Below are 22,807 nucleotides of genomic sequence, written 5' to 3'. Positions count from 1 at the left end.
ACCCCGCCCCCTCCCGCTGCCATTGGCCCTGCGGCGCGGGCGGTGCCACAGCCGCCGCTGCCATTGGCTGACGCGGAAGGCGGGTGGCGGCGTCAGCGGGGCCGGCCGGGGGGGGGGGGGGGGGGGGCGCGCGGTGCTTGAGGGGCCGCTGCTGCCGCGGGACCTCCCCACCCCAGGAACCCGGTTAGGCTGGATATTAGGAGCAATTTCTTCATCGAAGGGGTGATTAGACATTGGAATGAGCTGCCCAGGGAGGCGGTGGAGTCACCGTCCCTGGAGGTGTTTAAAGAAAGAGTGAGCGTGGCACTCAGTGCCATGGTCTGGTTGACATGGCGGTGTTGGGCCACAGGTTGGAGTCGATGATCCCGGAGGTCTTTTCCAGCCTAACTGATTCCGTGGTTCCGCAGCGCCAGGAGAGTTCCTCTCGCCGGCGGTGCTGCCGCTCGGGGGCCAGGCGGGGCGGGGAGAGGGCAGGGGCTGCGGGGGACGGCCCCGGACGCGGGATGCCTGGGATGCCGCGCGGAGAAGCAAAATCGCTGCTAGCGAACCGGAGAGAGACAGCGCGGGCGATCCCTGTGGGAAAAGAAGCGGCCCCCGGGGGTGTGTCCTCTCCGCCACCGAGGCTGCGCTCCGCCCCTCCTCGGCCGCCACAGGCTGCGGGTTAAGCTGACCTGAACCACGGACGTTTAATCTCCACGTGGAGCCTGTATCGGAAACATCCTGTGCGCGACAAGGTCGGTGGGGATGAAACTGCCAAGTATTTCTGAGCTGGGACGCTTTGTGTCTGGCGTGCCCTTGTGCTGTAGCTGCGTGCTGTTTTCAGAAGAGCCAACAACTTAATTCCCCTTAAACTCCTTCCTGCCTGGCCATGGCATAAACCCCTAACATCGTTACCTAGAACTCAAACCTGGCCAAGAAGGGTCTCGGCAGCTGCCTTCACAGAACGACTGATGCCAGCTCAACCCCAGCTCAGTCTCAGGATGCCCATCCCAGTTCCACAGATTTTCCTGCACTTTGCTTTCCCCCCCTCAAACTCTCTTGTCTCTGAACCTGGATTTCTAGATGAAGGCCAACACTAAAACTCTACAGCTGTTTGCCAGCCTGACAGTGCCTGTCTTCACCCTGTCTCTCCAACACACACAGAGCTAGGCCAGGAAAAGCCTGGTTCTTTCCCGGTCTCAAGCTTTAGTTCTCAAAGGAACAGGTTTAAAACACAAAGTGACGTTCTCTAAATTGTGTTGTTGCACATAATCTAGAACAAGCAATTCTGTATTTGTTTCTGATCAGTCACTTCTCCTCAACCACTTTTTTAATCCCTGAAGGAGTTACTGTTACAGTAACCCACAACGGAATGAAGGTTTCCCCCAGAGTTGATGTCTACCAGTCACATCAAGCAGCACGTACTTGCACCTTTCCTTCCTCTTGTACCACAAACTAGAATGCCAAGAACCAGGTTTTGGATATAGCACCTAGAAAGCAAGAGTATTTCAACAACTTGTTAACATCCATTTGCTACCTTGGCTTCTTTTTATCTTCACATTAGAAAACTAACGTTTGTCAAAACTACTTCAGTTAATCTTCTGTTCTACATCTCATTCATTTTCCTGTGAGAGAGGATTTCACTTTGTCTTCGCTCTCAAATGTAAAATACTTCTTGCTTTCCATATATATCAAAAGATTCTCCAGACATGCAGCAAGAGGCTGATTGGGACAGGCACTGGTGAGGAAAGCATTTGTACTCCTTTGCTCCCTTGACTCTTGGTAGCTGATGTTTTAAGGTGCTCTAGTCTAGACCTTTGATTTAAAGCCAGAGTTGTCAATAACAAACCAGAGATAACATAGGAACTGACAAATACTGTCTCAGGAAGAACTGAAGGTTTTACTCTGAAAATATGTATGTACCATATAGGAAAAACATCCAGGTTGGATGAGGATATTTTTCAGAAATGAGTAATGCCAAAAACATGCAGAACAAAACCCCAGAAAGCTCTTATTTAACTTTGCCTTTACTCCTGCAGTATAAAGCTCTTTTTTAGGGATATAGCCTGCTAATGCACTGTCACTAACATCCATCTCAGGCAGAAAGGCACTTGGACTCCCACACATATTGATTAATCGTCCCTTTATCAGACCTCACAGACAAGGAAAAAGAGAACTGTAAGGATAATCTTACATCCCTTCAGATGCTGGCAACCCAGAGCTGTGCAGCATCAAACACAGCCCTTGGTGCAGATCTTGCCCATGAAGAGGTTCCCCAAAGTTTTTTGTCTTTAGAGATCTTCAGAGTAGAAAACAATTCTGGTCGCTATTCCTATTGCCAAACAAAAGCTTCTTCACATGAAAACCTGCTGCTTTGAGATAAAGACAACATGAGGTGGTGTAATTACCAATGCCAGGAGGAAGCTCCTACAGGCTCCTTTGTCACAATTAGCTGGCCAAGTGTTTTCTGTGGCCAGGGAATAGGTGCAGCACAGGATAGGCCAGAAGGCCAAGCACAGGTGCTGTAACATAACTTGTGTCCTCTTGGGCTAACTGGTTCATGGGTCTTTAACTCCTTCACGGCCTTTTGGTTCAACAGGACACTGCTGAAATATGACTGTTGTAGTAGCACAGAGTATCACATCCCTGGCCTAAAGAGTAAGCAAGGTGATGGGGTAATTCACCAGTTTTCAGCAAGGTAAGTATTAACTCTATGGGAATGTTGAAGATACAGCATAGCACTATAACAAATTTATTTAATTGCTTTGCAACTTATCTCCAACAAGATGACTGATATTCTTGAAATTCACATTTAAAAGTTAGCCTGGAGCTGTGTAAGAACTGCAGTGCATGGAGAAACTAAGAGAAGAAAAGAAAGAGTCCCTCCCCAGAGCTAGGAAATATATTTCAGGATACAAATCCTCTAATGCAATATAAACAAACAAACAAACCAACCAAAAAACCACCAACCAGAAAAAAATACCTTTAATACGTCAAACAAAAAGCCGTCACAGCAGCTATCTCTTATGTGCACGAGTACCACTGTGGTAGAAGCCACTGTGGTTCAGTCCCTGTCCCAGTCCTTTGGGCTGCTCTTTCCCCACATCAGCTTATTTACACCCTCCCTGCCTGATGCCACGCCAGCCACACCACCAGCAGGAGAAAGCTGGAGCAGCAGTAGGGAAGAAACCTTTTTGCTTGAGGGATCTGTGTCCCCCCTCACGAGGCAGCAGCCAGGGACTGCTTGCACAATTTCAGGAGATGGTGAGCACTGACAAGGCTGCTCTGCTGGGTGCTACCCTACATTTTACATCTTTGGTCCTGGTCCAGTGATCTTCATACATCTTCCTCCTTCTCCCTGTTTCTGCTATTGCTTTTAGTAATTGGTTTTTTTCCCCCCCTCCCTCTTCAGCCCTTTTCCTTGAGGAGGGCTTTTAAGATTTTTCAGGATATTTCCTATTTAGAAGAATTAGAGATTTCCATAGAGACTGTAGGAGAGGAGCACCTGCCACAGCCCCGGCCTGAGGCCGAGCAGAAGAGCAAGGTGCTTTCCCACCTTCACTGCTGAGTGAAGTTAGAACCTTCATGCTTGGCTATTATCTTTAACCCATGAATTTGTCTAGCCCTTTTTGAACTTGCTGCTAGCGGGGAGCTGCAGCCCCCAGAAACACGTCCTCTTATAGCATCTTAAACCAATCTTCTGCTGGTCTTATCAAGTAGCCCTAGTGCTTTTGTTACGTGATTCTGTGAAAAATAATCCTTACTCTCTGCATTTCTGCTTTTGTAAAGCCCAGTCGCACATGTTTGAATTCTCCTCTCCCAGCTGAAGCCCTGGCTTCCCCAGATCCATGGCACTTTGATTTCCTTCACAGCTTTTGGTGTGTGGCAACCTACCAGTCCCCTGCCACCAAAGCTGGGTGTAGGGCTAAGTGACACATCTTGTCCGGAGTTCCATTTCACACCTCTATTCCTTCTGAAGCAATGGCTGAATTCCATCTGGGACAGCAGGCTTATTGCCATCCAGCATAACTGCTTGGAACAATAAATCCCACATATTTACCTCAGCTTGAGATAAGTTCCAAGTGCCTGCTCCAAGAAATGCAGGAGGTGTGCTAATTTCCTTCATGTCTTCAGTAGCAGAAGTCAGCGACTGCAGTAGATGCCAAATCATGAACTGTATGTACGTAATATGAGACATAATATTATGGTCTTAAAAACAGGAAGAAACCTCCATTGCATTCCCTTCTTTAATTTTTTCAGCATCTCTTCTCACCAAGAACAACTATAATGTACTTACTTCAAAGTCACCAACTTTAGGTGTTCAGTCACAAACTATTAAAAACAGTCACACTGTGCTCTCTTCCTTAGCTCACCAGGGAAAAGCAGGGAAAGCACTTACTTTGGTGTGTCCCGGATCCGCAGAGGGAAGCAGCAGCTGCCATTTGTGCCTCCAGCTGTTCTTTCTTATGGGTGTTTCAGGTTGCATGCAGGAGCTGAAGTACAGTATCCAACTGAATTTCCACAGTGGATCTCCATCACTAAAATAAATGAGGAACAAATGCAAGGCACCAAGTCTACCTAGAGATGTTGAGATGTCCAGGGAGAGGATCAAGAGCACAAGTCCTGTGAGGAGCAGCTGAGGGGAACTGGAGGTATTTAGTCTGGAGAAAAGGAGGTTCAGTGGGAACCTTACCACTCTTCCTGGAAGGAGGTTGTAGCCAAGGGGGGTGGGGTTGGTCTCTTCTACCAAATAATAAAAAAATGGCCTTGAGTTGTCAAGCAGTAGAACAGGCTGCCCGGGGAAGTGAGCGAGCCACCATCCCCGGATGTACTTAAAAGATGTGTAGATGTGGCACTCAGGGACACAGTTTAGTGGTGCACTTGGCAGCGCTGCGTTAATGGTTGGACTTAAGGGTCTTTTTCAGCCTAAACAATTTATGATTCTATGTTGACAGGCAAAGCAAAGAAGAAAGTAAAGCCACATTCTCACTCTATCAGAAGAATGAACCAGGTTTAGCCTTCTGTATTTAGGTCAATGATTCTACCTAAACCATGATCAATTTACAGTGGTAGGAGTTGATTCAGGCAAGGAACTCCTGCGACAACTGGCTTCTAAAGAACAACTTCACCTGGAAAACCATTGTGAAAGACTATGTATTGCCCTAACAGAGGGAAAAAAAGTTTGGAAATAATGGCAACCTGCCATCAAAACTCTGCCTGCAAGAACTGCCAGGTGGCCAACTGCCATGTGCAGTACCAAACAGTCACTCAAAAATAGCTGTTTATTCCATACAAGTAGTTCTAAACTCTGCATGTACCAGAAAGCACAGAACACTGATGTTAGCTGGTGCACTTAAGGAAAGGAGCTGAAATGTACAAAGAGATTCACGTTAAAAAGCAAGGACAAGCAGAGAAGAAAAGCCATTACGTTAAAAGCACTCCTTCAGGCAAGTGACTGTTCCACATCACTGTTTACTGCAGGATCAGCTACCTGAAGGTCCCAACTATCTCATGGCAACACCGGTAACTTTCAGTGACACACACTGTAATAACTTCAGAGACAAATCAACCAAAATATTCAGCAATCCAACTGCATCCCAGTAAGTTGCAGAGAGACATAACTCTTTTTAAAAATGCCATAAACTAAGGCAATTCCCAGCCACTTTTGGCATGGCAGGCTTTGATACACTGAAAGACTACAGCTCATCTTTAAATAGAATTCAGAAAACTAAATAGCTCTACATATATAACTTTTAAGTACTTAAAAATTTTTAACAAGGAAAGAATTGGAAATATCCACTTCTTTTTTAAAGTACTCTGATCATAACAGATGTTGGGATTTGAAGTCAGGCAAATTTAATACTTTGGCATTTTTTAGAAGCAGCACCTGAATTCAACTTTAAAATTTTATAGGGTGAGACACCAAAATACCTTGCTAAATGAGTAGTCTTTTAAATTACATTTTTATTTTGCAAGAAAATAAATTATACAACTTAAAAAATAAAATTCAAAAATTAAGCAGTACATCAAAATAGTTCAGCTGGACTGCCATACAGAAACTACCACCATTCAAAATTGTACAGCATTATTATCTTGGTAGTGGCACACATTCAAAATTGTAAATACCATATGGAGATAGTTATTACAACTCAGGAACTTGAGTTCGCTCAACACTCCAGACTACATATAGTGTATACGACAGAAAAGCTTTCATGTATTGTTTATTTCACAAATACGACCTTAAAGAATTACAAAGATAGCATCCCAGTCATTTAGATGAAAATAGAAAACAGTTTGAGATAGCAAATCTTTCTGTAAAACTATCAAATCTTTTTGCCAATTGTATTTTTAAAATTTGCACTTTACAGGACAATGGCATCCCAATGCAGATAAATGCAAGATGTGAACATTCATAACATTTATATTAATTTTAAAAAGGTGAAAAATGAGAAAGTCACATTGTCATTTGGAAATGTAACTGCATTACAGTCGTAACAAATGAAAGATAAATGAGTAAAAATAGAAGCTAGGGACACCAACTGTGGAGAGAGGAAAATGGAAGACTTCAGAATTGAAAGAGATTCTCATCAAGTTGTTGGGACAGAGAAAGATTTAACAGTATTTCTTAATTAAACCCATTAAGGATGAATTCCCCCCCACCCTTTCTACATCAGATTTCGTTCCTTAGCTATTCACCGTGGCAGTGTGTGTGGCAACGTGTTTTTCAGATGCAGCACCTCCTTAAGCTAGGTCTTTGGACATATATATTCATAGCTAAAAATTGCAGCCTTAAAAGTGCATTGTTGCCATATTGCAAGTGAGGAATAGTTTTCATTTAGATCTGAACTCTACCCTCCCCAAAAGACAGCTTACCCCAGGTATCTCCCTTTGCCCCAGGTGATACTAGTTTTAAGTGCATATTGGTGAAGTGACCTGATGAAGGACGCTAAACGTGATTCTGCATCTTTAACAAATTTGCTGGTGTCTGTCTCAGATTTCATAAAAAACCCAACATCCATTTCTGGTATATATTTAAAGAAAAATGACCAAGTCATAGGCACATTACCAATTCTATTTCCATGCCAGGTTTTGAAAAATATATAGGTAACAATTAGGTTGTATTGTATTTATTAGTTGAAGGAACATGTAGCTCCTTAGCTTTTAGCAACCTTTTGCTTTCTGCATGCACTCCAGCTTCCAACTTCCTAAGTTGTATCTGAGATGCAGTCTCTTAAACTTCCCTCTCAAATCTAAACCAATGGCTTCAAAATTAGCATTATACCCTTGCCAGCTCTTTCGTGTGACCATTTCACACCTCTTTTTCTCTGGTTAAGGGTTGGAATTTTTCATGTTGAAGAGTGTGCTCAGACTGTAATGTTCTCCCCAGTTATCCCAAGTAAGCATTTATTACTTTTAAGTTACAAAGACTGAAAGTCTTGCAGCACAAAGTTTTTTATTAGAATTTTGTTTTCTGATGTTCAAATAGTTTCATTGGTTAACTACACAGAGCACCACTTGCTTTTGATTCTGAATTGCAACACCACAGGGCCAACATAAAAGATGCAATATTTTTAAACAGCATCTACTTTTGAGTATCAATAAAAGCATGTAACACAAGCTGTAGAATTTCAATCGTTATTGGCCAGGCCTTGATTTCTTGCAATCTCTTGGTCATGAAACCCTCACTACCAAAAATTTCTTACTTAAACAGATGTCCAAGTACACACTGTGTGCAGGCAGTCACACTGGCATTTACATTAGTAACAGAGCACGCAGCCTGCTTAAGGGTGCAAGCAGCCATTCTTGGAGAGTTTGCTTTTCAACCACTCTTATGGCATACCTTACTGTAACCATGTGAAAGTAAAACTCCTCCTCTTACTTACTGGAAAGCTTTCTTTTTTGACTAAAGTTAATGGTATCCTCTTCCCCATTTCTCACCAAAGATGAGGCCTTTAGATGTAGTTCAACTCATTAATTAAAAAATAACTTCACACACTTGCGATTTATAGAAGAAATATTCATACAGAACTGAGTAAAGCGCAACTTACCTTTGTCCTAAGACAGGCACTCTGCTCCTATGACTCATGGTATCGCTCCAGTACATGCTGGGACATTTCACAATAGCAGAGAGTAGGGTAGTGCCAAATGACTACTTCAGATGATTGAGAATGGAAGAGGTAACTTTAAGAAGTTGAGATTCCTGATGTGTGTTTGGCACTCTCTCTGCATCCACTAAACACAGTACTTTTCCTTAGCGTTGTATCATTTTCATTAGAAGTGTATTTCCTACCCTACCAGTTACAAAATAAAAAGCAGAGGGTTTGGTTTTCATATAAAGATGTTGACTAGTCCAATTGGATTAACCTTGGATGTATATAAAAGTTACCACTGAGGAAATAGTACTGGGATCTTCAAGTGTTATTCTCTTTCTGGGGGAGTTGAGCATAAATTACTCTTTAATGCATCCTGATATATGTAGTCATACTGAAATATTTGGAATATAAATATTAAATGTAAAAGGAAATACACTTAATATTTCTGTTCATATAGCAGGCCCGCCCATGAAAACTGCTTTTATAGTGAAGTATCTTTCAAGAAACCTTTACCTTGTCAAAAAGGGTTGTAGCAAATCATCTGTCCATATGAGGTAACAACATGTCGACTTGTTTAGAGGAAACAATTTAAAAAACAATCATCTCTTGCTTAGGGAAAAATATCACCGATGACTTGGAATTACTTCTGTGTCACTTAATGTGTCAATTATTAAAATCCAGTTACTAGATTGAAGCACTACTCTAGCCAACAGGTTTTAACTGTAACAAATACATATCAGTCGCGATGCATGTGTCTGTGTCTCTCGAATATTATTACATGAAAAGGATCCGAGATGGACAGTACATTACTCTGTTGATCCAAAACACAAAAGTGAAAGTGCTACTTCTAGTCCTAATTGCATTAAAAAAAAAAAAACAAAACAACCAAACCCAAAACCCAAAACCAAACAAAACAAAAAACAAACCCAAAACAAAACTAATAGCAGTTCCTCAGTGCATGAATATTTGAGTATTTTTTCCTTGTGCAAGTACTGGTCATCTAAAAACCAAATCTGTATTCTTCCTGGTGGGTGTAAATCGAATCTACTTTAAAAAGTTCACAATGGGCTCTTCATGAATGCAAGTTTCCCACAAAACAGCATGCTGTTAAAAGTGTGCAACATGAAGGGAATGCCATCATGCTAGCTGAATGAGATTGGCAAAATATAGTCCTCTGTAAGGTAAGGCAGGGATTTTAATATGTAACGAAAGTCAAAACAAGTCCTTCTGCAGCACAAACTGTTGAGCTGTCTGTCCAAGCACCCTTCCATTTATGTTCTCAGCATCCCGCAGAGTCCTCCAATTATGCCATGTATATAAAGGTGTTGATATCTGACTCATCTCTTCTGATATACTTGTGCTCTATAAGCCATTCAATTTGCTCTTTTATCATTTTCTTTTGTGGCAAGAACATGTTTTTCAATATTTCTACCAGTTCAGTCTGAAGCTGGGCATTAGTAATTTTCTTCCTCATTTTCATTATTTGGATGATAGCCTCCTGGTGGGGGACAAGAAGAAAAGAAAAATATTTTTAAATGTCTGGGTGAAGTGACAAATGAACACAGCATTAATAGGAGGCTCCTGGTAAGGGAAGACAGCAAGGAAATCTATATTTTTCCCTAGAAAATAGAAATATGCTGCATTTTTTAGTCTATGTATATACAGAACTGCTTTTATAAAGAAGTTGATAAAGGAAAAGAATGAAGCACTGTCAAGATGCAAGAGATATAAGACAATTCCAGTCAAAGGAGGAGCTAAATCCTATCCTAGAGTGTGAATTACTCACTAAAACCAAATGTTCATTCACTCCCTGAGCAGAAGTTGCAGTTTCCTAGGTGACTTATGATATACCTTGTGAACGTCTCACTCATTTCAGAAGTACAACCAGGCATTAATCCCGCTGCTCCCAGAATGGTCACATCATAATGTTACATCAGGTGGTACAATTCACAGTGTGCATGGCCTGCAATCCAACCTGACTGACAGAACAGACCTGAAACTTGAAGGTAAAATGGGATTTTTGAGGCTCCATTGTAGGTAATGATTCCTGATGCCAGAAAAAAAATCAGGCTTTTCTAAAACTGTCAGCTCAAAAGATTTGACATGAGTAGCTGACTGAAGAACTATCAACCACAGAGCAGGAAGCTGCAGTTTGTATAGCCAAGATGCACTTTTCAACTTTTCCTCTAAGGAGAAGGCCTCTCCAAAGTCGTAGTGCTGTTACCACGGCGTGATCCCACCTCCAAGATTATTCTCTTCATTGAGACTAGAGATACCAAGATCAGCAACGCTGTTTGTTCGTGGTGGTGGCCAGTGTCACTCAACTTTATCAATCTGGTGCTGTCACCCACAACCACACTGTTGCTCAATATCTGCTTTGTCCTCTTTGAAGATGGTGACCTGGTACTTCAGAACAGGAGGCTGACAACTAGAAGTGCATGAACACACATCCAAAACCAGGTATTCACAAGGATCTAGAGTCATATAGCAGAAGTGACTTCCAATGGGATTCCAAAGCACCCATTTCATACATCAACATCCAACTGTGGACAGCATGTAATGATAATACAACAAATTACAGTAATGATAATGCAACAAAAGAAATAGATGAATTTTGTATTGCTCTGGCAGGTTACTTGCCTGGGTTCGCAATATTCTTAGCTGGACTATTCCTTCATTCTCCTCTTCCCGCATCCTCTCTGTAGTAAGTTGTAATCGACCAATCAAATTTATCTTGCCCCTTTTCTGAACTTTAGCGTTTTTTCTGAAAAAAGTTGTATTGCATGAAAGTAAGCAAAAAAATAAACAAACACTTTCAATTACAGAATTCCTGGTAAACTTAAATTACAGCAGCAAGGAGTACCATGATAGATCAGATACTTATAGGTTATCAGCATTGCAGCAGCGAGAGAGCTGTCTGACAGATCAGAACTGAATGCCAATGTCTCCACACAATGAAACCTAAATAATGCTAGCAAGCATTACAAGTAAATCCAGCAGCTGAAACAATAAAATTTCAGAAAAATAGATTTCAATTTAATTATATGAATGTGGGGCTCTTTGAAGGAAGTTTTTACAACAAAGTTCAGGAAATATGACTAGTTAATATTCCATCAAAGAACCATCTGGGACAAAACCCAGCTACTGCAACCAAGAAAGCTGATGGTATTCTCCGGTGGTCACCCACGAACTATCTCTACAGCCTGTGTCTTCTGTCATGTCCTCTCATCATCTCTCAGAGCTCAAAATCCTGATGACAGGAATAAGCACTATGGCCCTGGACAAGAAACTAAGCCCCAGGAAAGCAGATTTGTCACTTATCTCTTTCTCCACAGATCCAGATGTCCAGCTGCTACTGAGAATGAGGCACAGAATCTGAGGTTACTAGCAAGGAGCCAGTTCTCATCATAGTCACTGACAACAGAGGCAGGCAGAAGTGCAAGTAAAACACGCTGAACATAGTATGTACCACTTGGATATTCTCTCTTTGTATTATCTTGTGCTCAAAGGATTTCAAAGCACCAGTAAAAGAGTCCTGCAATTCTCACAGAAATAAAGACACTCCTCGCTGGTGAGAGCCGCACTAAAAATCCTGGCTCTTGACAGCACACCATATTATTAAAGCAGTTTCACTTCTTTTTAACTTATCACTCCGTTTTTGAAATTCTGCGTGCACGTAATAATCAATACAACACTAGTGCTCTGATCACAGGCTGTCTTCCATGAAATTTTATGGACTTATTGCTAACTGGAACATGGCAAAGCCTCCAATTTTGCACCTCATCCTTAGGTGTGTAAGAAATTTAATTTCACAGGGATTAGAATTATAGAAATATTTGTTTGAAGGAGCTGCTGTAGGTCATCAAGTCCAATCACCTACTTGAAGCATGACTATTGCCAAAACTAAATGAGGACAGGGCAGCAAAGCATGTATCTAGCTGAATTTTGAAAACTTTCAAGAATACAGGTTAAGTTAAAGTGAATTCCTTTAGTTATAAAATAGTACATTGTTATTTTACTTTTCAAACATCATCTTACATTAAACTGAACTCCTGGTTCACCGAGAAGAGGGTTCCTTCTGTAAAGTCTTTGGGTGAATTGACTTGAGGTTCATATAATAAAACCTGACGTTTCAGCTTTGGAAATGCTACAAGAGACTACAGAGAAAAGGGGAGGGGGAGAAAGAATGAAAATAAAACACCAGACTTTCTAAATGGAAACAACTACTTTCTAAGACCATAATTCACTGCTGTGCAGACTGTAGTGAGGGAACCACACAGCCTTGTTTGGAACTGGTAAAATCAGAGGGGGGACACAGTTTACCAAATCTCCTTCTGAAATGGGTTAGCATAAACAAAATCATACAAAGCAGTAAAACACACGAACTCACGGCTACAGAAGTGGTGTTAAGTCTGACTTACGTGGTTTCTCTCTTTATTCGTGAGCTAAATAATTAGAAGTCTGCTAAAGCAAACACTGTTATTTTTAAGTAACATATATTTATCAGGTGTCACTAATTTCCTAGAATTAGACCAGACCCACTCAACAAAACACAATCGTAACTCTGTGCTTTAGGCAGCTTTTTATGGTCAAAAAATTCTTGTAGTTTCCAAAAGTTTGTGAAGTAATACTGGGTTGAGAGAACGTGTTAATGTAAATACTGTGTGTGCTCAGCAGTAGTGCAAGGAGCCAGCATTACAACTGATTAATTACCAAGAAAGGCATTCACATTTCAGTTTCAAAGTGTTATCAGACAGTGCTTTAAAAATACTAATCCTGTATTTCAGAGTACAGAAATCAAGAAGCAATCTGTTCCAAGAGAAAGGGATATACCCATAAAGTCCTCCTAAGTTCTGCATCAGGGAGTTCAGTTGCCAGTTTAAGATTTTCAAAGCTGATCTTCTCTCTGGGTCTTTGGTTCCACGCAAACAGCACAGCCAGTTGAAATGTTGTTACCTCCAAGTCATACTGGCCAACCTCGTTCTTAAAGGTTATCTGTGAAGAGGATCAAAATTTTACTTATAAGCCTGTCTGGATCACAAGCTTTCTTACTGTTATAAATACAGAGAATACAGTCATCGAGACTGATACGCTGAAAACTGCACACTTACAATTCCATTGGACATGAGGTGGTGCCAGTGGAGTTTTCTACCACTGTGATTCTTTTTATAAAATTCTTCGACCTCTGGGATGAGATCTTCTAATTCCGTGGGCAGCGAGACAAACACTTTTTCAGAACTTCGGGACCAGGCGCCAGCATTTAAAATTTTAATATTCACAGAGTCAGCTGTAAGATGATATTGGATTATATGAATCTAGGCATAACAGATAGACAAACCAAAATGTTTTGGGTTTTTTTCCTACTCTGAACACAATTATGGAGGACTGAATTTTCAGAAAGTTGCAGGGTGTCTACCTACTTAAACATTAAGGTACTCTATGCAGCACTGGCTTTCTGCCAGCAGCACTGATTGAAACCTGTTTTTTTGGCTTGCTACTGAAGAGCTCCTTAAACACTGGTGCAGCTTTACAGCTGATGCTTATAAGCACTACTCAAGGGTTTTCAGCATGGCAGGTCCAATACTTGATGCTCCTCAGCCTCCCTCATCAGTGAAACAATTTCAGAATGTGATTTAAGCTCTTCATAGCACACATCCAGTTCTCCTGCTGGCAGATAAAGGAGGAGCACAGCATGGAGCACTTGAAGAATGATGAGGGCATGAAAGGAGGAGATAGTTCAGGCATTCACACCTGGCTGATGCCAATTCAAGCCCCTGCTTGCAATTTGTCTAAAAGAGTAGGGAATCTGTATCGGTAAGATTGCTCATAAGGAAAACCCACAACTCAGAGAGTGATATAGCTCTAGTATCAACTGCAGGAGAAAGCAGAGTCTACAGACACTTCCAGTCTAGGGGCAACAATGCCATGGAGACTGTGTTCAACCTGGAGTTGACATAATTTTTAACTTAAAATTTAACATAATTTTTCACCGAAAGAAATTAAAAAGAGCAAATAATTTGAAAAAAATACCTGGTAAAGCAAGTTTATTATTTTTGTGCATTTCCTTGAAGGCCTGATTCAAGTCTTCAGACACTTTGATATCCTGGAACATTCTAGCCAGCTTGTTTACATAGTCTGCTGGCATTCCCACTTCCTACATAAACAAACAGAACAGTAAATATGACATAGAAAACTATGAACAAAAAGGTTTATTTTTAAAATAATAAGCTTGAATAAATTAAGAGCATAAAAGTATACAGGTATAATCACCTTACAGTAATAGTGAATCTGCAATGCAATATAAAGGGTTTTTAGCATGGATCATAAGTAGTTATCCCTTAAGGGCATATGATGATCCTTTTAAAGAAATTCAATTTCTGAAGAATGTATGCATGCATTAAGGAATCCATAAGTTCTGAGATTTGAAGGAATGTTTAAGACATGCAAATAATACTCTAATCTACATAAAAATTCAAAATTAGAATGGATCTCAAATTATTTATATATCTAAACAAGTACACTGCATTTTGCTTATTTGCATATGGAATCTATGATGCTTTAGATAATTGTATGTGAAACATTTTTAAATCTATCACTACCATTATTAGAGAAGAGTTAAACTGTTTTACTTTCACAAAGTACTGTGATAGAAGGGAAGAACAAGATGCCCTGATTGGCCTGCTATTAAAGTTAAAAAACTCACCTAAGCGAGAAAGATATTTATGTTCAAGAGTGGAATATTAATTAACCACAAGCATGAGGCACAACCAAAGAAAGATGTGATGCTACTTACTCTGAGCCATTCCACCATATTCTCTTCAATTTCACTATCTGCTGATATATCTAATATCAGACGTCTTGTTAAGTGAGCTTTGTGATATCGCATGAAAACATCTTTATTCTGTACATATTTAAGTACCAAAAGCTGTCAAAAATAGAGTTTAATATATTTATTTGCACTGGCAACCAGACATGTCTTTGAATGCTGATCTAATGCACTGTAGACTATGAGTAGAAAAAGGCTACTTGACATTGCCTTAGGAGCAACTGTGTTAATACTATCACAGGCATCAGCAATGAATGTTTCATAATATCACACCTTCAACTTCTTCATTTGTCAAACATCAAGAAATTCTCTTAAATCAAAAAAGACATTGACACTGGTATGTAAAAATCTCCTGGACTATTATCTAGACAAATATTAGTTATTGTAATACGTTACAGTGTCATATAGGCATTAATTTAGTATACCAATTTTGTGAACTGACACAGGAGACATGAAACACTGGATGATTTACAATATTTAAACACACACACACACACACTTGATAACATAAACTCTTTTCTCTACTATTACACCTCGCATAACTGCTTTTGAAGATCAAGGCCTCAACCCACATAAGGAAATAAAACAAACAAATTCATTCTTCAGAGTAACTGAGAAATAGAAGGCAAAAACATACCACTTCTTTAAGCTTTGCTTCAATTTCTTCAGAGGTTAGTTTTTTGCTTAGTGGTGTTTTTCTTAGCAACATGTCACAGTAATTAGCAAGAAGCTCAGGGCATTTGGATTCAGGTTGTGTTTTCAATCCAACACTAGATAAAAAAAGAACAATATATCTTCAAACCATACAGAACCCTGCTATCCTGGAGTGACTACATTGTTAACAAGACAGACCACTCTCTCCTGATCCCCTTGGCAAAGATCCTGGTGGTGAATTTATAACCTTGTTAAACTAATGAAAAATTAGGGATAACACCCTTTCTTCTTGAAAGAATAAATACTGCCAAACACTTTTAGACAGCTTCTACAGCTTGATTATTTTAACTAATTATAATTTTAGAACTGTAACAATGAAAGATGCAGGTGAAACTGCAGTTTGAAACAACTAAATATTGCATGGAAAGAAGTATTCCAGTAAAGAATTAAAAATGCTACAGTGAAATGTTTCACTCATCTCCTCAGTATGCTGTACTGAGGTCTCAAGAACAGCCTCCTGCACCACACTTCACAGACTGCAAATCTCAACACATCTACCACATAGTAACAGGATAAAATTATTTCATCACAGCTATAAAGGATGGACTAACAGCTTGGAGATTAAATGCAGACTAAAGTTGAACAAGATGCTACAGTAGGCACACTGTGGTTCTTCAAAAATCATCAAGCACAGGTCATGTTCTGGACTGGTAAATAAAACCGTATGGCAAGGACCAATCCCTATCCCTAGAGTCAGATGGCACCAACGACTGCTGCTCCCAAGGGCCGAAAGCAAGCTCAGGAATCCAGTTTTCTTGCTCATTTCACCCTCTCATCAATTAGTATAGACAGAGCTAACATTCTTCAGACAACTGGTCCTTTTTTTTTAATTCATGAAGCAGCTTGCAAGGTGTCTTCTGCCCTCTGAAGACCATTTGAAGTATAAGCAGATCACAAGCCTTTTGGCTATTACAAAAGACTAAGCAAGATGAAGTTTTGTTTTGCTCAAACCAGGCTGCATACCTAGACAACTTCAAAGTGCTTGGGAAGAAGAATGTTGAACGGAAGACCATCACTATCACAGTGGTTTCTAAGAAACCACTAGGCAGGGTTCACTTTAGGAGTGAAACAGTTTGAATGAGGTATCGATTTGGATGGTCTCAGGGGAAACAAAACATTAGAAGATACCTAGGAAACTCCTCTACCTTACCTACACCTATGCAAAGTATAGAAAGCAGGGATCCAGTCTTTTGTGACAGCATTCCTCCAATAAATATAAGGAGAAAGACTAATCCCTATTCAGGGGAATTGACTTGCCATTAGTCCGAGACCAAACCCGGAATACGAACCAAGATGCTGGACAGATATTTATAACCATCCACCCCTAACTAGAAGCAATTGGAAAGGGAAGCTGGCAGCCCAGCTACACAAGCTTTGTTTCCATAGTAAATCAGGTGACAAACTATATATAAGCAATCCCAAGCACCTAAATATTTACAAATTCCTACTCAAGTGGCACATCACATGGTAAATGTTAACAATCAATTAACTGACTGCTACCTTCTCTTGGCTGAGTTAGCAGAGCAGGCACTGTAAGCATGGTCCTTCTTCTTGAATCACGCAGGTCTGCCTAATCTACTGGAAGCTGTTTAAACTAACCTGGTTAATCCTGCACTGAAACAAAAATGCAACAGCTGGACAGGTCACACTCACAACTGGAACAAGAGGAGGTGGAAAACAGCTTGTGGATGGTTACACCTTAATCAGCCACAGTTATTCCCATGAAGATTACTGCCTCATTTTTCCCCAGGACCTTTGCTGAAGTTGTGGCAGAGTTATACAGCTGAGGTTTTTGGAATTAATAATCCAGGAAGCCATTATGAACTTCAGCTAACAAACTGACTCATAGTGTAAAAGAACAGATCCCCAAGTACTACAAATAAATTTAAGTTGAACCAGGCTGCTATTCACTGATCTACTTCCACATGAAAAGAGTCTTACCAGAAGTCAGTAAGCAATCTGAAATTCCATAATGCAAATAACACAAAGCCCTTTTAAACACAGCATTACTTTTTGAAGAGACATTTTAAAAACCTTGATTTGCACAAAGTTTACATGGCTTACCCCTTTTGCTTCAATGGCAATTCAAGTTTAAATATTGTAGCATCATTCACAACTGCTTTGTATGCCTGAAAAATAATTAGATTATTGGTGCTTCACTCAATTTTTCTCTGATATGAATTGCAAAGATTATCTCTTTTTACACTGTTGTAACATTAAATTAATTCAATTTTTTTTTATTATCCCAAAGCTTGCAGATTGTATTTTCAGTTTGAGAGTTCAAATTCTATGACTCACTTTCCCAGCAAACTGATGTATTGAGTTTTCCTCTTTTCCACTACCATACTAGTTTCCTTTAAACAACAACTTAGGAAGGGATTACATGGAGCAGGTTGGACGTCTGAAGTCATGAGACAAATACATAGTAAATTCTAAACACAAATTATTGCTGAATCGGACATTCAGGTTCTCAATACAAAGGTTATCTTCTAATGTGCTCTACAACATTACAAAGCTGAATGCATGCATCTTTATGCAGGACTACAACAGAAATTAAAAGCTACTCAGTTGATAGTAAGTTTCATCAATATTTTAGCCTGCATATTTAATAGAGAAACAGCAGCTTCTAAATTTAACAGTGAATAGGCACAGGGTTTTGGAGACATCATAATACAAATTGCAACAATTCTTATAGTGAACAAAAGACCAGGAGAAACACATACCTTATCTCTGGCAGTAAGAAATCTTGGATCATCTTGAAAAGCTTCTTTAACCAATTTGCTAAACCGATTAAATAGCGTGAGCAATTGCTCTACATATTTCTCAGAATCCTAAAGAGGCAAAAACCAAACTAAAAAAAAGGGCTCCACAGAATTCAGTGTGAGCATACATTAATTCCCTAATCTGCAAAAATGCTGAATCCTCAAAAGCCTGCATACTATGAACATACATTTTATCTTTAGTCTCTGTACTGAAGAGCTCTACAGCATGTAGGCCTAAACACAGATTTTCAAGATAGTATTTCCAATACACAAAAAAAAGATAAAAATCTATAACTTCAAATATTATACAATAACATTTTATTTTAAAGAATGTTTTGAAGGACCAATAAAAGACACATGCCACATCCTAATTGCTGCAGACACCTAGGCCTCCCAGACCCAAAAAAAAACCAGATGATAAAAAGCTGAAAAAATACAGTGGAGAAAAAATCCTTATAATTTCCACAATGAACAACCACTCTTAGATTGAAAGCAAATTTCATCAGGAAGTTAGAATTCTGGAAAAATTAATTAGGCTTTTAAAATTAAGATTCTAACACAATTGTATTTTATAAGCATCCCATGCACCTAATTTATAACCTTTACTGCAACTTAGATTCACTTTTTAAAGCTACAATTGAAAACACAAAGAATAAAAAGCTATCCTAGACATTTAAAACTTTCAGTGGATCAAAATTTGATCTCTACACACAAAATCTCATAAAATTATTTCCATTCATGCATTTGTCCCACAAATAGAGAATATGTAACTTCTGCAAAGTTGTTTTCCTGTTGTTATTTTACTAAAACCCAATATACTTACAGTAGTAATAGTTTCAGCAGCTGCTACCATGTCTGCAAGTCCAGCACTAACAATATGTTCTTCCAAATCCTTTAGCATAGGCTCTATGCCATTCGGAACTTTATCCATCAGTGAAAACATTAAATGCAACTCTGAAAGATACAAACACTGATGAAGCCACCAGTCAAAGATCTGTATAAAAGCCAAATACACTTCATTTCTCCTAGGCATGTCTCAAGTGGAACATTAAATATCTGAAGAATAGATAATCCAATCGGTCTCTTACAAAGAAAGAGATCTTGAGTACTGTTTTAACTCTGGTCCCCCAAGAGGATTCTTTTGAAGGCAAAAAGAGAAATTTATTGCAGTGTTAATACTTGCTTACGCATACAGTATCTTCTATAGTATGCTAATGCATATAGTATCCCAAGCTTGAATAAGACCTCCCTAAAACCAACGACCATTTGGATTAAGTCCAAGTTCTAACTGCCTTCAAATCCCTGGCAAGAATGTTTCTCAGTTGGAAGCCTACAGGCACTTATGCAGGAAATTGTATGGATTCAAGACATTTCAAAATTTTAAATTAAAGCCAAACAAACCTGTCTTTGTGTATGTTTCAATACCACTTACAATATTTTGTTTTAGTTAAAAGTTTGCAAAATTCTGAAGTAACCAAAACTGACTAATGCAAACAGTGAACTCTTCTTCCCTCAGAGTTTTAGTTTTTCTCACAGTTACTGTTTAAAAACTTCAAAAAGTGATGTGCTTTATTTGTCTACTTTTTGTGAAGATATTTCAATACTGCTTTTAAAAAAAAAAAAAAAAAAGCTACTGAAACATCAATAATCATCTTGACAAAGCTGTCCACGAAGAACACTGGGATTAAGGTCACCAGGTTGTTGTAAAGAGACCACAGAGATTTGAACTCAACACAGCAAAGGACTTTGCTTCATGTAGAACAAGTGGACTCTGATTCTTTTTTTGATAGAAAAAAAAATTATAGATTCACTTAGTTCCTCAATGTTATGTCTACTGTGAAAGGGGAAAAGTCAGAGGCCCCGCCTTTGCTTTCTCCTCTGCATTACTTTTGTCAGCAACAAACACCAAGATCGTGTCACCACTGAGGATGAAATATGCTACCATCATCTGTATCTCCACAGCTGCTGCAGAAGCAAATAGAAAAGTACAAAGAAAAAAAAAATCCTTTTAGAACATAGCAATGCAAATTAGAGAATGGAAACTACAAACAACCTTGAATAAGAACTTGCAATGGGACTAGAGACAACTCACAATGGGCTGAATGACAGGATTTCAGGAACCAGGAAAAAACCCCAACATGTAGTCGGAGGCATTCTCAGTGCAATTTAGATCTACTGTAAGAAATGGCAGCATCATTTTACATAGAAAAAGTCCAAAAAGCTCCCTCAACTTTTACTGGATCTTTTAAAAAGAGTAAGAGGGAGGAAAAGATGGCAGAAAAAGTGAAACAAAAAGGTATGTTAAAGGGCTCTACATCTGTTTCTGTACAGTAGTGATGGCATAAATACTTCGAGAAAAAAATCAGTGGTTTCTCTTAAGAATCAGTAGCAAAGGAAGACTCCAGGTGCACCCCTAAGACTGCAGGACCCAAAAAACCATAAACTCTTCAAAGACAGATTTCAAAGTAACAAAAGCAAATGGAGTATTTCACTTGAATTTCTCTCAGAATACATTATGACACTGAAGAGCAAAGAAATTCATACTGTACTTGTTGGGGCACTTAAAGTCTGCTTTCATTCTGTATTCAGGAAAGCCAAGTGTACTTTTTGTTTCTGTTGCACTCCAAAAATAAAATTTAGGCCTCCCTTCCCCAACACTATAAGCAAACAAAACCACTGTAAGTCAGTTCTGAAGTCTTTGCAAGCTATGACATTTTTGATAGTTTTTAGCTGGAAAACATTATTCCTTCCTGTCTTTGCACAGCATGTAAATATTACTTAATATAACAAGACTATGTGCCCAGCTCATAGCCAGAAGTCCCCACCAAAACAGCCCTTTTTTTGTCAGTGGTGTTTAATAAAGACAACATCACTGAATTCTTTGTGGCAGATAATATCAGAAAGTCACATGCATAAGCAAAGCAGAGCAGGGGACACTATCAGATGTATACATTCCTATGTATAGCTCCAGTCTTGAATTACGTTTCAGTCATTTGCACCTGCACCCTTCATTGAAGCATTTTAAACAGATGTGACAGACTAAACAGAAGTGCTCTGCAACCAAGCACTATCAGAGGACAGACACAGCCACAAGACAGGGCTGTGTGAATATTTCAACAGGTTTCTAAAGAAAGATCCTTTGGTGCCTGTAGATGAACCCTTCTGAAGCTCTGCATTTACATAAGCCTCCTGCATTCTCCCAAAGGCTGTAACATATACTCGTAAGAAGTTTCACGGCTTTCTACATTTAGCTCTGGACTATTGCCAGAAATCATGCTGCTAGATGAACAGATCAGTATGACATAGTTTTGAGGTCAAATATTTTCTTAAATGCTGCCTTTAGAAGTGAGTGTTTTCTATAATATTCTAAGTCATAAAACAGTTTTCTCATTTCAATAGAAATGAAAACCTCATAAGACATTACTAAATATTCCCTGGCTGCTGGATACCAAAACTTCAAAGAAAAATTAACCTGTGATTTCAGCTTTTTTTTTTTCATTTTTCCTACCTGAATTATAACATTTTAATGACATATCAAGTTTCTTTTATCATACAGGACCAACACAAGACTTCTGAATCACACTAAACTCTCAACTTCCGGCAGCAGAGTTAAAAAAAACTTCTGAAAACTTTCAAAACGCATGCAGAGCTAACTTTCAATACTCACACTGACATACTGGCTATAAAACCACATGAACATCTTGCAGAGATTTTGTTAACTTAACCTACTGGTCCTACATCAATAATCAGAGTAAGAAAAATTTCTCCCTGCCTTTCAGAAAAAAAGCTTTTATAAGGAGATGCTTCACTTTTTTTCCAGGTGTAAAGAGGTAGCAGGGTGAAATGAAGAAGAAATGTTTGTATCTGGAGTATTCAAATAGAAAGTGAAAACATATGTAGTATTTACCAGAGTTAGTCAACATGATGAAAGTAAGTGTAGGAAAAAATAAAGAAAACAGAGCACTAAATACTCTTTGAAACAAGATGAGAACTATTCACTCATTCAAATTAAGAGTATTGTGGACATAGATTTCAAAAGTGATAGGAAAAAATACGAACCAATGATGGAAATTTTTTGTGGGACTGCTCATGGGCAATAATATTTTTATATGAAACACTACCACCATCTATTAAAAACAGTAATTTGATATATCTACACACAAATCTATTTTTATGCTGTTCATGCAGGGTTCACCCTGCACTGTTCTTGAAGCTTCACTTACTTTCTGTTTCATTTCGTTTGATCATGCCTTGGCATTCAGCTAAAATAGTCTCTTTAAAAGATGTCACCAGGGCATTGACGCAGCACTCCATGAGCTGAAATATATTAAACACAGGATTAGCTCAAGCAGCCATCTGAACACCGAAGTCTGATGTGTCTCGAGTTTGCCATGACACAAAATTTAACCTGTTCTCAACAATTAGCTCTATAA

The 22,807-nt window shown here is 39.2% G+C and overlaps 1 protein-coding gene across 2 annotated transcripts in view; it reads right to left on the bottom strand.

Moving 5' to 3' along the window:
• Positions 1-6,166: 6,166 nt before the first annotated feature.
• CUL5 (cullin 5) overlaps positions 6,167-22,807 on the bottom strand; it is a 33,742-nt gene continuing 17,101 nt past the window's right edge. The window contains exons 8-19 of one of the 2 annotated variants that reach the window (XM_042023842.1): positions 22,598-22,691; positions 19,198-19,328; positions 18,336-18,443; positions 17,677-17,741; positions 15,536-15,668; positions 14,866-14,997; positions 14,103-14,226; positions 13,184-13,359; positions 12,906-13,067; positions 12,111-12,229; positions 10,713-10,836; positions 6,167-9,570 (exon numbers count right to left, since the gene is read on the bottom strand). In XM_042023842.1, the coding sequence (XP_041879776.1) occupies positions 9,376-9,570; positions 10,713-10,836; positions 12,111-12,229; positions 12,906-13,067; positions 13,184-13,359; positions 14,103-14,226; positions 14,866-14,997; positions 15,536-15,668; positions 17,677-17,741; positions 18,336-18,443; positions 19,198-19,328; positions 22,598-22,691 (1,563 nt within the window). In that variant the 3' untranslated portion in view covers positions 6,167-9,375. Of the gene's footprint in view, positions 9,571-10,712; positions 11,487-12,110; positions 12,230-12,905; positions 13,068-13,183; positions 13,360-14,102; positions 14,227-14,865; positions 14,998-15,535; positions 15,669-17,676; positions 17,742-18,335; positions 18,444-19,197; positions 19,329-22,597; positions 22,692-22,807 lie in introns of those variants that run through there. The other variant, XM_042023843.1, reaches the window with a different exon arrangement.

This window comes from Corvus kubaryi, unplaced genomic scaffold (assembly GCF_017639235.1).
Source record: "Corvus kubaryi isolate FWS band 111438036 unplaced genomic scaffold, C.kubaryi_AGA036_p1.0 37256, whole genome shotgun sequence".
Taxonomy (NCBI): Eukaryota; Metazoa; Chordata; class Aves; order Passeriformes; family Corvidae; genus Corvus; species Corvus kubaryi.
Note: the sequence above shows the minus strand (reverse complement) of the source record. Positions and strands in the feature narration are given on the sequence as shown.